The 14982-nt window shown below is 43.1% G+C and overlaps 1 protein-coding gene across 1 annotated transcript; it reads left to right on the top strand.

Moving 5' to 3' along the window:
• The first annotated feature begins 10882 nt into the window (after positions 1–10882).
• Positions 10883–12053, top strand: LOC102280361 (calmodulin-1). Its single transcript, XM_014476261.2, has one exon. It carries the CDS (start codon positions 10959–10961, stop codon positions 11406–11408), a length of 450 nt encoding a protein of 149 aa, XP_014331747.2. The 5' UTR covers positions 10883–10958; the 3' UTR covers positions 11409–12053.
• Positions 12054–14982: the final 2929 nt, after the last annotated feature.

Below are 14982 nucleotides of genomic sequence, written 5' to 3'. Positions count from 1 at the left end.
TTTTCACTTCCACTTCAGTCCCTGGACAAATAAATTGATCTCTCTGAATCTGTTTTTTTTTACCTGAACAGATTCTCCGTCTTGGTGTGTGTCATATTCACCTGGAGAGCTAATACAGCAGGTAGACTCCCAAGCCTACTCGAGTAGGAGGGGGCTGGGGTCTAATTCTCTGTGTTTTTTCCAAGTGCCCCCCAGTAATTATGATTACACACCAAAATTTGAAAACTGTTGTCTAAGTATACTTCTATGGATTGACTGAGTCATGCATTTGTTTGTTTGTTTATGCATGTGTATAGAAATAAGCATGTATGTGTCACTCAGTTACACACTGCTGAAGTCTCAGAAATGAAACACCTAGCCCTGCTCTAAGAAGTTTTCAGTGTAGTGGAGGAAACACAAAACTAATTACAGCAGTATTATGTGCTCTGAAACAGGCAGACAAGATGCTGAGGAAGGGCATCCCAGATCGCCTAGAATTGCTCACCAGGACAGAGTTCCAGAAAACTAAGATCATGGCATCTGGTCCCATCACTTCATGGCAAATAGATGGGGAAACAGTGGAAACAGTGGCTGACTTTACTTTTTTTGGGCTCCAAAATCACTGCAGATGGTGACTGTAGCCATGAGATTAAAAGATGCTTGCTCCTTGGAAGGAAAGTTATGACCAACCTAGACAGCATATTAAAGAGCAGAGACATTACTTTGCCAACAAAGGCTAGTCAAGGCTATGGTTTTTCCAGTGGTCATGTATGGATATGAGAGTTGGACTGTGAAGAAAGCTGAGCGCCAAAGAATTGATGCTTTTGAACTGAACTTCAAGAGAAGACTCTTGAGAGTCCCTTGGACTGCAAGGAGATCCAACCAGTCCATCCTAAAGGAGACCAGTCCTGAGTGTTCATTGGAAGGACTGATGTTGAAGCTGAAACTCCAATACTTTGGCCACCTCATGCGAGGAGCTGACTCATTTGAAAAGACCTTGATGCTGGGAAAGATTGAAAGCAGGAGGAGAAGGGGATGATAGAGGATAAGATGGTTGGATGGCATCACCGACTCGATGGACATGAGTCTGAGTGAACTCCGGGAGCTGGTGATGGACAGGGAGGCCTGGCGTGCTGCGGTCCCTGGGGTCGCAAAGAGTAGGACACGACTGAGCGACTGAACTGAACTGAACTGAACTGAATTGAAAGAGTTCCCTGCATCTTGAAGGGGCTAGAGGAATCAACTGGGTGACAATTAGCAGTTTAGGCACAGAAGAATAAGGAGGCTTGGAAAGTATAAGCAGTTTGAAAAGTTAGTATTTCTCAAAGACTGAGACACATCACACCTAATGTTCAGATTTTAGGAGGTTCAAGGTCAGGTAAGTCATTACTTAGTGGTAGAATTTTACTCTACAATTCTTTCTCCACATTTTCTTTCTAGAATGAAACACCTTTGTAACATTTGCTAATCTCCTTTTAAAGAGTAGGCTTGAACTCAGAGCTTCAGACAGCAGCAGCATCTAGGTAGATTAAACAACACATCTTCACTCCTAGCAACTGAAACTTAACTTGCTATTTTTGTAGAGATATACAAAGTTTTCTCTTTTAAAATCACCTATTCAAGTAATTGATCTATTTTAAAAATATTGAGTAACTAGTTCATTTGGTATTGGGATGTGCCACAAACTGTGAAGATGGTGTATGAATGAATTTTTGAAGTCTTGCACGGAAATATGTGTCAGAAGTTAAGGCTGCAAAGACAAAGGACCAATTATGAGGGACCCTGGAAGCAATGTTAAGGACTTTTAAGTTTTGCTATAAGGTGACTGGAGGACTCCTTGAAGAATGTCCAACAAGAGAATGTTAACCTTGGAAAGAGTGACAAAAAATAATGCCAGAATGAAGTGGAGAAGCTGGTGTGAGGTAGGGTGGGTAGAAAGAATTTTCAAAGAGGTTTGGCTTTAGACTATACAAAGTTGTTCTTGGTGGGCTTGGTCTATTCATCACATCGATGGAGACTTCAGAAGTGGGTGGAGTAAATCACTTTAAGAGCCTTCAGTCCCATTTAGCTGATAGCTATAACTTAGATATGAACAAAATAACTAGTTTAGTAATATAAAGCATGACAGCTCTGCAGATTACTAGCTATATGGAGTAATATTCCATGCTAAACATAAGACATTTGGAATATAACAAAATTACAGCTTTTCTATGATAACAGGTACAAAAAAAATATGTACTCTTAAAACCAAAACCAAACAAACCCTTGTACTATGTAATTTGGGTGAAACACTTCATACCACTCTCCACTTCCCCCAAATCTGGATGCACAACTGCTGTCAAGTCATTATTCCCCCCACAGAGATCGGGCCAGGCGTGACTGCCAGCTGCTCTAACCAGTGACCAAACTTGGTCACAGAACCAGATGCCAGACATCTGTCTTCTATCAACTACAGTCAAAATGGAGCCCTAACCACTAGATGACTTAACATATAACATATAACCTAAAGAAAAACTGCCCTGTCGCCTGTTTAGCAAAATCTCGATTATAAGACTTTTTTTCCCACTTTCTCAACAGCTGTTGTGGAGAAGGCAATGGCAACCCACTGCTACATTAGGCTGCAGTCCATGGGGTCGCTAAGAGTCATACACAACTTAGCAACTAAACAACAGCAATAAGCTGTGGCATCATCTCTCATTAGCTGGTCTGCTGTTCCATGATTTGTGTCATGCACAGTTAACTGAGAATGCACCCGAGCATTTTAAATCTTTTAAAAAAAAAATTATTTAGTTGGGCTGTGCTGGGTCTTTATTGCTGCACCGGCTTTTTTCTCTAGTTGTGGTGAGTGGGGGCTACTCTCTAATTGCACTTCGCCAGCTTCATTGCAGTGGCTTCTCATTGCAGAGCACAGACTCTAGGGCTCACGGGCTTCAGGAGTTGCAGCATGTGGGCTCAGTGGTGGCAGCTCCCAGGCTTTAGAGCACAAGCTCAATAGTTGTGGCGCATGGGCCTTGGTGCTCTGTGGCATGTGGGATCTTCCTGACTGAAACGTGTCTCCATCAACAGGCGGATTCTTTACCACTGAGCTACCCTGTACCACTGAAGGTTTAGGAAACCCAAAACCATCTTTTGTTAGTATCTTTGGCTAATGAATTTCAATGTATTTATTTTTAAAATTAAAAAAAAATTTTTTTGAGAGGAAAGCATTCAGGAGTAAGGTTGTTGAAAATCAAGAATTCACTGGAATTCAGCTTATTGAGAACAGAATTATTAAATGGAATACTCCTGAGGAATACTGAATAGCTTTAGCACTAGTGAGTGCACTGATTAGAACCTTACTAGCAAATTCCACAGAGAATGCTATGGCACCCCACTCCAGTACTCTTGCCTGGAAAATCCCATGGAGGAGCTTGGTAGGCTGCAGTCCATGGGGTCGCTAAGAGTCGGACACGACTGAGCAACTTCACTTTGACTTTTCACTTTCATGCATTGGAGGAGGAAGTGGCAACCCACTCCAGTGTTCTTGCCTGGAGAATCCCAGGGACTGGGGAGCCTGGTGGGCTGCCATCTATGGGGTGGCACAGAGTCGGACACGACTGAAGCGACTTAGCAGTAGCAGCAGCAGCAAATTCCATGGAGAGAGCGATGGCACCCTACTCCAGTACTCTTGCCTGGAAAATCCCATGGATGAAGGAGCCTGGTGGGCTGCAGTCCATGGGGTCACGAAGAGTCAGACACGACTGAGCGACTTCATTTTCACTTTTTACTTTCATGCATTGGAGAAGGAAGTGGCAACCCACTCCAGTGTTCTTGCCTGGAGAATCCCAGGGATGGGGGAGCCTGGTGGGCTGCCGTCTATGGGGTCGCACACAGTCGGACATGACTGAAGTGACTTAGCAGCAGCAGCAGCAGCAAGTTCCAAAATATATTAGCCAGTATATACTGTATTTCATTCTTTGGTATTGCCTTTCTTTGGGATTGGAATGAAAATTGACCTTTTCCAGTCCTGTGGCCACTGCTGAGTTTTCCAAATTTGCTGGCATATTGAGTGCAGCACTTTCACAGCATCATCTTTCCGGATTTGGAATTGCTCAACTGGAATTCCATCACCTCCACTAGCTTTGTTCGTCATGATGCTTTCTAAGGCCCACTTGACTTCATATTCCAGGATGTCTGGCTCTAGGTCAGTGATCACACCATCGTGATTATCTGGGTCATGAAGATCCTTTTTGTACAGTTCTTCTGTGTATTCTTGCCCTCTCTTCTTAATATCTTCTGCTTCTGTTAGGTCCATACCATTTCTGTCCTTTATCGAGCTCTTCTTTGCATGAAATGTTCCTTTGGTATCTCTGATTTTCTTGAAGAGATCCCTAGTCTTTCCCATTCTGTTGTTTTCCTCTATTTCTTTGCATTGATCGCTGAAGAAGGCTTTCTTATCTCTTCTTGCTATTCTTTGGAACTCTGCATTCAGATGTTTATATCTCTCCTTTTCTCCTTTGCTTTTCACTTCTCTTCTTTTCACAGCTATTTGTAAGGCCTCCCCAGACAGCCATTTTGCTTTTTTGCATTTCTTTTCTATGGGAATGGTCTTGATCCCTGTCTCCTGTACAATGTCATGAACCTCATTCCATAGTTCATCAGGCACTCTATCTATCAGATCTAGGCCCTTAAATCTATTTCTCACTTCCACTGTATAATCATAAGGAATTTGATTTAGGTCATACCTGAATGGTCTAGTGGTTTTCCCTACTTTCTTCAATTTAAGTCTGAATTTGGCAATAAGGAGTTCGTGGTCTGAGCCACAGTCAGCTCCTGGTCTTGTTTTTGCTGACTGTATAGAGCTTCTCCATCTTTGGCTGCAAAGAATATAATCAGTCTGATTTCGTGTTGACCATCTGGTGATATGCACGTATAGAGTCTTCTCTTGTGTTGTTGGAAGAGGGTGTTTGTTGTGACCAGTGCATTTTCTTGGCAAAACTCTATTAGTCTTTGCCCTGCTTCATTCCGTATTCCAAGGCCAAATTTGCCTGTTACTCCAGGTGTTTCTTGATTTCCTACTTTTGCATTCCAGTCCCCTATAATGAAAAGGACATCTTTTTTGGATGTTAGTTCTAAAAGGTCTTGTAGGTCTTCACAGAACCGTTCAACTTCAGCTTCTTCAGCATTACTGGTTGGGGCATAGACTTGGATTACTGTGATACTGAATGGTTTGCCTTGGAAATGAACAGAGATCATTCTGTCATTTTTGAGATTACATCCAAGTACTACATTTTGGACTCTTTTGTTGACCATGATGGCCACTCCATTTCTTCTGAGGGATTCCTGCCCGCAGTAGTAGATATAATGGTCATCTGAGTTAAATTCACCCATTCCAGTCCATTTCAGTTCACTGATTCCTAGAATGTCGACATTCACTCTTGCCATCTCGTTTGACCACTTCCAATTTGCCTTGATTCATGGACCTGACATTCCAGGTTCCTATGCAATATTGCTCTTTACAGCATCAGACCTTGCTTCTATCACCAGTCACATCCACAGCTGGGTATTGTTTTTGCTTTGGCTCCATCCCTTCATTCTTTCTGGAGTTATTTCTCCACTGATCTCCAGTAGCATATTGGGCACCTACTGACCTGGGGAGTTTCTCTTTCAGTATCCTATCATTTTGCCTTTTCATACTGTTCATGGGGTTCTTAAGGCAAGAATACTGAAGTGGTTTGCCATTCCCTTCTCCAGTGGACCACATTCTGTCAAATCTCTCTGCCTGTCTTGGGTTGCCCCACGGGCATGGCTTAGTTTCATTGAGTTAGACAAGGCTGTGGTCCCAATGTGATTAGATTGACTAGTTTTCTGTGAGTATGGTTTCAGTGTGTTTGCCCTCTGATGCCTTCTTGCAACACCTACCTTCTTACTTGGGTTTCTCTTACCTTGGTCGTGGGGTATCTCTTCACGGCTGCTCCAGCAAAGCACAGCCATTGCTCCTTACCTTGGACGAGGGATATCTCCTCACCGCTGCCCTTCCTGACTTTCAATCTGGGATAGCTCCTCTAGGCCCTCCTGCGCCCGCGTAGCCACAGCTCCTTGGACGTGGGGTTGGTCCTCCCGGCCACCACCTCTGGCCTCGGTCGTGCGGTTGCTCCTCCCCGCCGCTGCCCTTGGCCTCGGGCGTAGGGGTGTGGGGTATCTCCTCCCGGCCACCCCCCTGACCTCGGATGCGGGGTAACTCCTCTTGGCTGCCGCCCTTCGGGCATGGGGTCCTCCCAGCTTCTGCCCCTGACTTCGGACGTGGGGTGGCTCCTCTGGGCCGCGCTATGGCGGTCCGTCGCAGCCGCCTGAATTCTCCAAGCCAGGCTTCAGCAATATGTGAACCGTGAACTTCCTGATGTTCAAGCTGGTTTTAGAAAAGGCAGAGGAACCAGAGATCAAATTGCCAACATCCGCTGGATCATCGAAAAAGAAAGAGAGTTCCAGAAAAACATCTATTTCTGCTTTATTGACTATGCCAAAGCCTTTGACTGTGTGGATCACAATAAACTGTGGAAAATTCTGAAAGAGATGGGAATACCAGACCACCTGATCTGCCTCTTGAGAAATTTGTATGCAGGTCAGGAAGCAACAGTTAGAACTGGACATAGAACAACAGACTGGTTCCAAATAGGAAAAGGAGTTCGTCAAGGCTGTATATTGTCACCCTGTTTATTTAACTTCTATGCAGAGTACATCATGAGAAACGCTGGACTGGAAGAAACACAAGCTGGAATCAAGATTGCCGGGAGAAATATCAATAACCTCAGATATGCAGATGACACCACCCTTATGGCAGAGTGAAGAGGAACTCAAAGGCCTCTTGATGAAAGTGAAAGTGGAGAGTGAAAAAGTTGGCTTAAAGCTCAACATTCAGAAAACGAAGATCGTGGCATCCGGTCCCACCACTTCATGGGAAATAGATGGGGAAACAGTGGAAACAGTGTCAGACTTCATTTTCTGGGCTCCAAAATCACTACAGATGGTGACTGCAGCCATTAAATTAAAAGACACTTACTCCTTGGAAGGAAAGTTATGACTAACCTAGACAGCATGTTCAAAAGCAGAGACATTACTTTGCCAACAAAGGTTCGTCTAGTCAAGGCTATGGTTTTTCCTGTGGTCATGTATGGATGTGAGAGTTGGACTGTGAAGAAGGCTGAGCACCGAAGAATTGATGCTTTTGAACTGTGGTGTTGGAGAAGACTCTTGAGAGTCCCTTGGACTGCAAGGAGATCCAACCAGTCCATTCTGAAGGAGATCAGCCCTGGGATTTCTTTGGAAGGAATGATGCTAAAGCTGAAACTCCAGTACTTTGGCCACCTCATGCGAAGAGTTGACTCACTGGAAAAGACTCTGATGCTGGGAGGGATTGGGGGCAGGAGGAGAAGGGGACAACAGAAGATGAGATGGCTGGATGGCATCACTGACTCGATGGACGTGAGTCTGGGTGAACTCCGGGAGTTGGTGATGGACAGGGAGGCCTGGCATGCTGCGATTCATGGGGTCGCAAAGAGTCGGACATGACTGAGCGACTGATCTGATCTGATCTGACTGTAGTTCAATTAAAATTATTTGTATTTGCATACTTCATTAAAAAATGTCAAAATAATTTTCACTTTACTTTCTGTTTATCTGTCATAAATTAAAAATAGACGATTGTCATGGAGGGTCAGCGTAGTATCTCACAAGTATAGATTCAAGTCTATTGCTTTTCAGTGTGCAGCACCTTCATGATACATAGTTAATCATCCATGAGTTGTTGACGATAGAATGCACCTAATTAATTTATGTATATTTACACATATGGCAAACACTGTGCTGCTGCTGCTGCTGCTAAGTCGCTTCAGTCGTGTCCGACTCTGTGTGACCCCATAGACGGAAGCTCACCAGGCTCCCCTGTCCCTGGGATTCTCCAGGCAAGAACACTGGAGTGGGTTGCCATTTCCTTCTCCAATGCATGAAAGTGAAAAGTGAAAGTGAAGCCTCTCAGTCGTCTCTGACTCTTAGCGACCCCATGGACTGCAGCCCACCAGGCTCCTCCATCCTTGGGATTTTCCAGGCAAGAGTACTGGAGTGGGGTGCCATTGCCTTCTCCAAAACACTGTGAAGGTGTCAGTAAAAAGGAAATAGAATACATACTTTCAGATAAATAGTAATTCACAATTTAACCAAGTGGCACCAGCAATACTGCTTCAGGATTAGTGTCTGAGACTCACAACAGCACCCAGCAAGAATTGTAACAGTTTCTCTGAGAGTGGAGTTGAGAAGAAATAGGTGATGGGGTCAAGTCTCCATGTGGGGAGAGCAGATTTGGATGAGGAAAGGAAGAGGTTTTCCCAGGCTCTGGACAGTCATGGAGTAAGGGAATGGGGCAGAGCTGGGTTAGGAAGTGAAAAATAACCCTTCTGATTGCTAGTGACAAAGGCTTGACTCCAGCTGGTCTAAGTCACAAAGGACACCAGAAAGTCCAGGGGCTCAGATAGCTCCAGGCATGACTGGATTCGCTTCCCAGTCATTCTCCAGCTCTGCTTTCTATGGGGTGGGTTCTATTCTCAGCTAGGCTTTCCTGAGGTTATGGCAAAGAGAGATCCTGGCAGCTCTGAGCTCACAACCTGACGAATGTAACCCCGACAGAAAAACAGCTCCTGAGTGCAAGCAAAAGTCCCAGAATTAATACTGACTGGCCTGGCTCAAGTGACAAGTTCACTGCTGGCCAGGCGTGGGTCATCTCCCAGCATGGAAGCCAGTGAATGGGATTATATATGGCTCCAAAAGGAAGAGAGTGATTCTATTTTTAAAACAGGTAACTTGGGGTGGGAAAAAGAAACAGAGGGGACACGAGGACAAGACGAGACTGAATAAACCCATTCTTATTTTCCAACTTCCGCTGCAATTCGTCCTCGCAAACCAAGAGTGAAATGTTTTCATGCCAAAATGCTTAGAAGGCTTTAATTCAGAGTTTCTCAACTTCTAAAAAATTATCATTCATTAAAGACCTTTAAAGACATTGTTTTGCCGAATTGTTCCTTATGAAATTCTAATATCTGTGTTATATTAGATATACAGATATACAGTTCATGCAGTATATGTATATCTGGGCTTCCCACATGGTGCTAGTGGGAAAGAATCCACCTGCCAATACAGGAGACCTAGAGCTAAGGGTTCAATCCATGGGTGAGGGAAGCTCTTCTGGAGGAGGGCATGGCAACCCTCTCCAGTATTCTTGCCTGGAGGGTCCCATGGACAGAGGACCCTGGTGGGCTACAGTCCATAGGGTCGTGAAGAGTTGGACATGACTGAGCGTAGCTTGCAAGCAAGCACATGCTTTATACATAGGACAGTGTTAGTCACTCAGTCCTATCTGACTCTTTGTGACCCCATGGACTGACTGTATGTAGCCCACCAAGCTCTTCTATCCATGGAACTCTCCAGGCAAGAATACTGGAGTGGGTTGCCATTTCCTTCTCCATACATAGAAAGAGTAAGCATAAACCTCTTCCTTTTATCTAATGCAGAGTTATGAATGACAAAATTTTAAGGTACATTTTAAATTCAAAATCAAAGCTATTAACCTTTATAACTTTGCTGTTTAACTTCTAATATAGTTTTATTTGTTTCTGTACTGTAATGTATCAAATTATATATAGATACTGGCAATTTTTAGAACTACATGTTAATAATAACAGTGTAATCAATTTAAAAACAAATCATTCAAAAGGGTTATTTTTTTCAGTGATAGAAAAACAATTTAAAAAAATTAAATTTCCTAAACATTAAATTTTAACTTCTGTTTGATATGAGAAAATGGCTTTTAACCTAACTAGATGTTAGATACTTATTCAGTTATTGTTGACAGTTTTTCTTGTCAACAGTTGATGTAGTTAATTTGTTGGCTAACTTTTCTAGAATTAAATAGTAAGTATAAATCATTTTTATTTACTTCTCAAAGTTCAAATCCTATAGAAAGCAGTGAGCATCACACACAGACAATAGCCTCAAGGCTGTCTGTGGAACGTGCAGGCCACCCCTTCTAATGTGACTTTGAGATTGAGTCCTCAGTCTCTATCAGTCAAGACAAACTCTCCAATCACAGCCATCTAGTCGCCATAGATGTAGTACAGATTTTTGCAATAGTGATCTAGCAGACATTTATGTACCTTTCATGACTGTGGCAATGCTGCTTATATGACACCAAGAAAGGTCGACAAGAGAAATTAATATTAAGGAATACAAATATTCCAACCCTGAGAAAGGTTGACTTTTGAAGGGTCAGAAATCACTGTGATGTTACTTTTTGCTCACCCCCACCCTGCCTCGAATCAGTTTTCACCCCCTTGAGGGCACTATCACTCCCTTTGAGGATGGATGTACTTGCTGTTGTTATTTAGTCGTTAAGTTGTGACCGATTCTTATTCGACCCCATGGACAGTAGCCCGCCAGGCTCCCCTCTCCATGGGATTTTCCAGGTAAGAATACTGGAGTGGGTTGCCATTTCCTCTTCCAGGGGATCTTCCCAAACCAGGGATTGAACCTGAGTCTCCTGGATTGGTGGGCGGATTCTTTACCACTGCAGCACCTGGGAAGCCCTTGTCTTCTAGTAAAGTTCACTTATTGATTCAGATTTTCCCATACCAACAGTGTTTATCTTTCCCATGAGAGATTCTCAAGTATTTGGAAACAGATGTTATATTCCCATACTGAAAGTCTCCTCTAAATATTTCCTTTTTAAGGCTTAACTCAACCACAGTTTCCTTGAACTGGCACCCATTTGACTCAGTTCCCCTGTTGCACTGGGTGTCCTTTGGGGACAGACGCCATGCCTTGTTTACCAGGCTGCTTGCTCTGTTGGGATCCACTCCAACTTGTTCTTAAAGTGAAGTATCTATGAGTCCAAGTGGAGCGAGAGAGCTGAGTGGTTGTGTGATTGCGTCCCAGAGACCTGTAGCGCTTGCAGCATGGCTGACCAACTGACTGAAGAGCAGATTGCAGAATTCCAAGAAGCTTTTTCACTATTTGACAAGGATGGTGATGGAACTATAACAACAAAGGAATTGGGAACTGTAATGAGGTCTCTTGGGCAGAATCCCACAGAAGCAGAGTTACAGGACATGATTAATGAAGTGGATGCTGATGGTAATGGCACAATTGACTTCCCGGAATTTCTGACAATGATGGCAAGAAAAATGAAAGATACAGACAGTGAAGAAGAAATTAGAGAAGCATTTCGTGTGTTTGATAAGGATGGTAATGGCTATATTAGTGGAGCAGAGCTCCGCCATGTGATGACAAACCTTGGAGAGAAGTTAACAGATGAAGAGGTTGATGAAATGATCAGGGAAGCAGATATTGATGGTGATGGTCAAGTAAACTATGAAGAGTTTGTACATATGATGACAGCAAAGTGAAGACATTGTACAGAATGTGTTAAATTCCTTGTACAAAATTGTTTATTTGCCTTTTCTTTGTTTGTAACTTATCTGTAAAAGGTTTCCCCCTACTGTCAAAAAAAAAATATGCATGTATAGTAATTAGGACTTCATTCCTCCATGTTTTCTTCCCTTATCTTACTGTCATTGTCCTGAAACCTTATTTTAGAAAATCAATCAAGTAACATGTTGCATGTGGCTTACTCTGGATATATCTAAGCCCTTCTGCACATCTAAACTTAGATGGAGTTGGTCAAATGAGGGAACATCTGGGTTATGCCTTTTTTTTTTTTTTTTTTTTTGAGTAGTTTTCTTTAGGAACTGTCAGCATGTTGTTGTTGAAGTGTGGAGTTGTAACTCTGCGTGGACTACGGACAGTCAACAATATGTACTTAAAAGTTGCACTATTTCAAAACGGGTGTTTTATCCAGGTACTCGTACACTATTTTTTTGTACTGCTGGTCCTATACAAGAAACATTTTCTTTTATTGTTAACTTGCTTTTTAAACTTTGTTTTAGCCACTTAAAGAAAATCTGCTTATGGCACAATTTGCCTCAAATCCATTCCAAGTTGTATATTTGTTTTCCAATAAAAAAATTACAATTTACCCAAAAAAAAAAAAAGTGAAGTATCTATATCTGAACATAGTATCTGACACAGAGTCAAGGAAGGCAATCTTCCCTTGTTTGGGATGGTACTCCTTTATTAGCAGAGTCAAAGATGACACCAGGGCTGCCTGGATGGCTTGCTGATGCCTATTCAGTCATGACTGAGACCCTAAAGCCTTTCTTCACAGACACGCTGACATGCTGATTTCCTCCTCCCTTTAGTTCCGGTTTTCTGAGATCTGTGTGTGCTTTGCATTCACACTTATGCATTTATGTTAGACTCTTCCCAATACTCCCTTATGTTGAGACATTTGAAGATTCCAATTTGGTTATCCAACTCATTTGGTCATTCATCAGTTATACTTGCTTTTCTAAACAGTTTGTTTTTTTTTTTTTCCATAAAAGTTAATAAGAATGGAACATCAGTATGAGGAAAAAAAGAAGCACATTTTCCATCCCTAGAGCTACGGTAAGTGCTGAGCCTGGGTTCATGAAGTTTGCATCTAGGCTTCTTTCTGCAGGGGAGGTTTGCATCCTCCTCCATGCATCTCCCATTCCACAAAGGGAAAGGATCTAAAAGGGTCATCGAGGGACTTACCCAGTGGTCCAGGAGCTAAGACTCCGTGCTCCCAATGCAGGGGGCCTGAGTTTAATCCCTGGTCAGGGAACTAGATGCTACATGCCACAACCAAGAGTTTGCATGCCACAGCTAAAATATACCTCATGCCATAACTAAAGACCCCGTGCAGTCAAATAAATATGGATTAAAAATTTTCAAATTGTTTATATAAATGAAAGATCCATCTCAGGAGTTTCCCCAAACTGACTTTTCCAAAGTAAAATATACTTAGCACCTGAGATCTAATGACCTAGTATGTGTCACTGTACTTTGTAAATTTTGAGGGTTATTGGAGTAGCAGAATCTCATAAAAATACAGAACTTTGTCCTTTTTAAGCTCATAGTACATGAACTATTTTATCATTTTGGCCATATTAACATATGTTTACAATGTGACATCAAACACTGAATCAACAGCATAATTCTGGAGGAAAAAAGAGCTTGCTACTGATACTCTCTAAAATGAAGGCAAAAGAGTGTTTCTGACTTGAATAATTCGGACATTTGGTCCAAACCTTGGTTCAGCGAGAATAGACCTGGCTTATGAGAGTTAATTCATACCATTTGGAGGCTAAAATAGTTATAAAGCTGCTTTGGAATGTCCTAAATTGTGCCTAAGAGACCTGTTTTTGACAGATGTGTTCATGTAGTCCAGTCAATTGGCATATGGAATTTTTATGTACAAGCTAGTGCAAAAGTTTCAACATGTAACATTTATTAGTGCTTCCACTGGCATGGGGAGACAGATGGAATACACATTACTTGCAAAAGCAAGCTTTGCAGTTGGCCTTACAAGCCTGACTTTTCTTGGTTACTTAGGTCACTTATTTTCACCCGCCATGTACACTTCCTGCCCCAGGTCCTTATAGAAATTCTCTCCCAATTGCTTAAGATTTCCCTTCTTTCCATCCATTCCTTGGCCCAGATCCCCATCTCCCCTATCTGTGCCCCCTCCAGCTGGTCCAGGGTGCAGTTTGGAGGCTGAGGTAGGGAAGAACACTCCCCAACAGCTGTTCTCAGCGCCCCCCACCCCCGATGTTAGTCTTGGCAACATCCAGCCCATTTCCTCCACATCGACCCCAAACTCCCCTTCTCTTGAAGTCTCAACTGCAGCAATGAAATGCCCAGTTGAGCAAGAGCTACAGATTAATCTTCTATCTTAGATATTTCTAAAGAAAAATTGGGGTTAGGGGAAATGTCTTCCCTTCTCTGAAGTATCTACATGAAACAGCACCAGAGGGACACTCAGGGTGGACCCTTTCTCCTTTTTCAGTCCCTACTGTCTCTCCACTGCTAGTTAGTATACAAGCCCTTTTAAAAAATCATTACAGATGTGTGTGTGTGTATGTTTAAAAGCTATATCTGAGGAGGTGAAAAGCTGAGTCTGAATTCCGTCTTCAGGTGCCCAGAGGAGTAAAGATTCTGTTCAGAAGCTGTTGACGGTGGCAATGGAAAAGGAAGTGGATGGGCTGGAACGCCTGGGATCCAGCCTTTGGAGGCACATTAGCACGAAACCCAACAGCCACGAGGCCTCAAACTCTAGTTCCCCAGAGGCCCATTTCCCCTCTTCTCCACTGGTTTGCCCATCTAGGTGCTCGCCCTAGTTTGTTCTGGCCTCCTCTCCCAGCCCCATGGTTTGGATGGAGAAGTATGAGGAAGGGGGACCCACCATTTCATTACAGTGGTGGTGGGAAAAGGGCAGAGGAGAGAGAGAATGAAATTCTGGACATATCTTCTTATAGGTTGAGTAGTACTGTTAGAACTGCCTTACACAGAAAGACTGGGCTTACTCAGTAAGCCATGGGGTGCAATAGACAGAGAATTAGCCAAGGAACCTGAACTTTCCTTCTATGCTTGCTTCTGTCAACCAGCACTTTAGACAAGTCACTCAACTTGCGTGCTTTGCAAAACATCCATTTATGTCTCTTTCCAGTAGAAATTATGATATCTGCCCACCTTCCAGGAGTGTGAGGGCTTTTAGATTTTATAACACAGGCAAATAATGCTTTGAAAGACATGAAGAGCCATACTGCTGGGCAGGGTGCTGCACTCTTGCTGGCATGCGAGACACAACCGGAGAGGATTAATGTGGGATGGGGAAAACTGGGCATGCAGACCCACTGGGCAGTGCGAAGATGGAATGGAGTCCCCTGCACACAGCTCTGGAGTCAGGGTTCCAATGGTGCACAGTAAGCATGAACCCTTTTTGAGTCCACTTACCAGCCAATCCATTCTAAAGGAGACCAGCCCTGGGTGTTCTTTGGAAGGACTGATGCTAAAGCTGAAACTCCAATACTTTGGCCACCTGATGTGAAGAGTTGACTC

This window comes from Bos mutus, chromosome 20 (assembly GCF_027580195.1).
Source record: "Bos mutus isolate GX-2022 chromosome 20, NWIPB_WYAK_1.1, whole genome shotgun sequence".
NCBI classification, from domain to species: Eukaryota; Metazoa; Chordata; class Mammalia; order Artiodactyla; family Bovidae; genus Bos; species Bos mutus.
The sequence above is the reverse complement of the archived record's forward strand: the minus strand, read 5'-3'. Positions and strand labels throughout refer to the sequence as shown.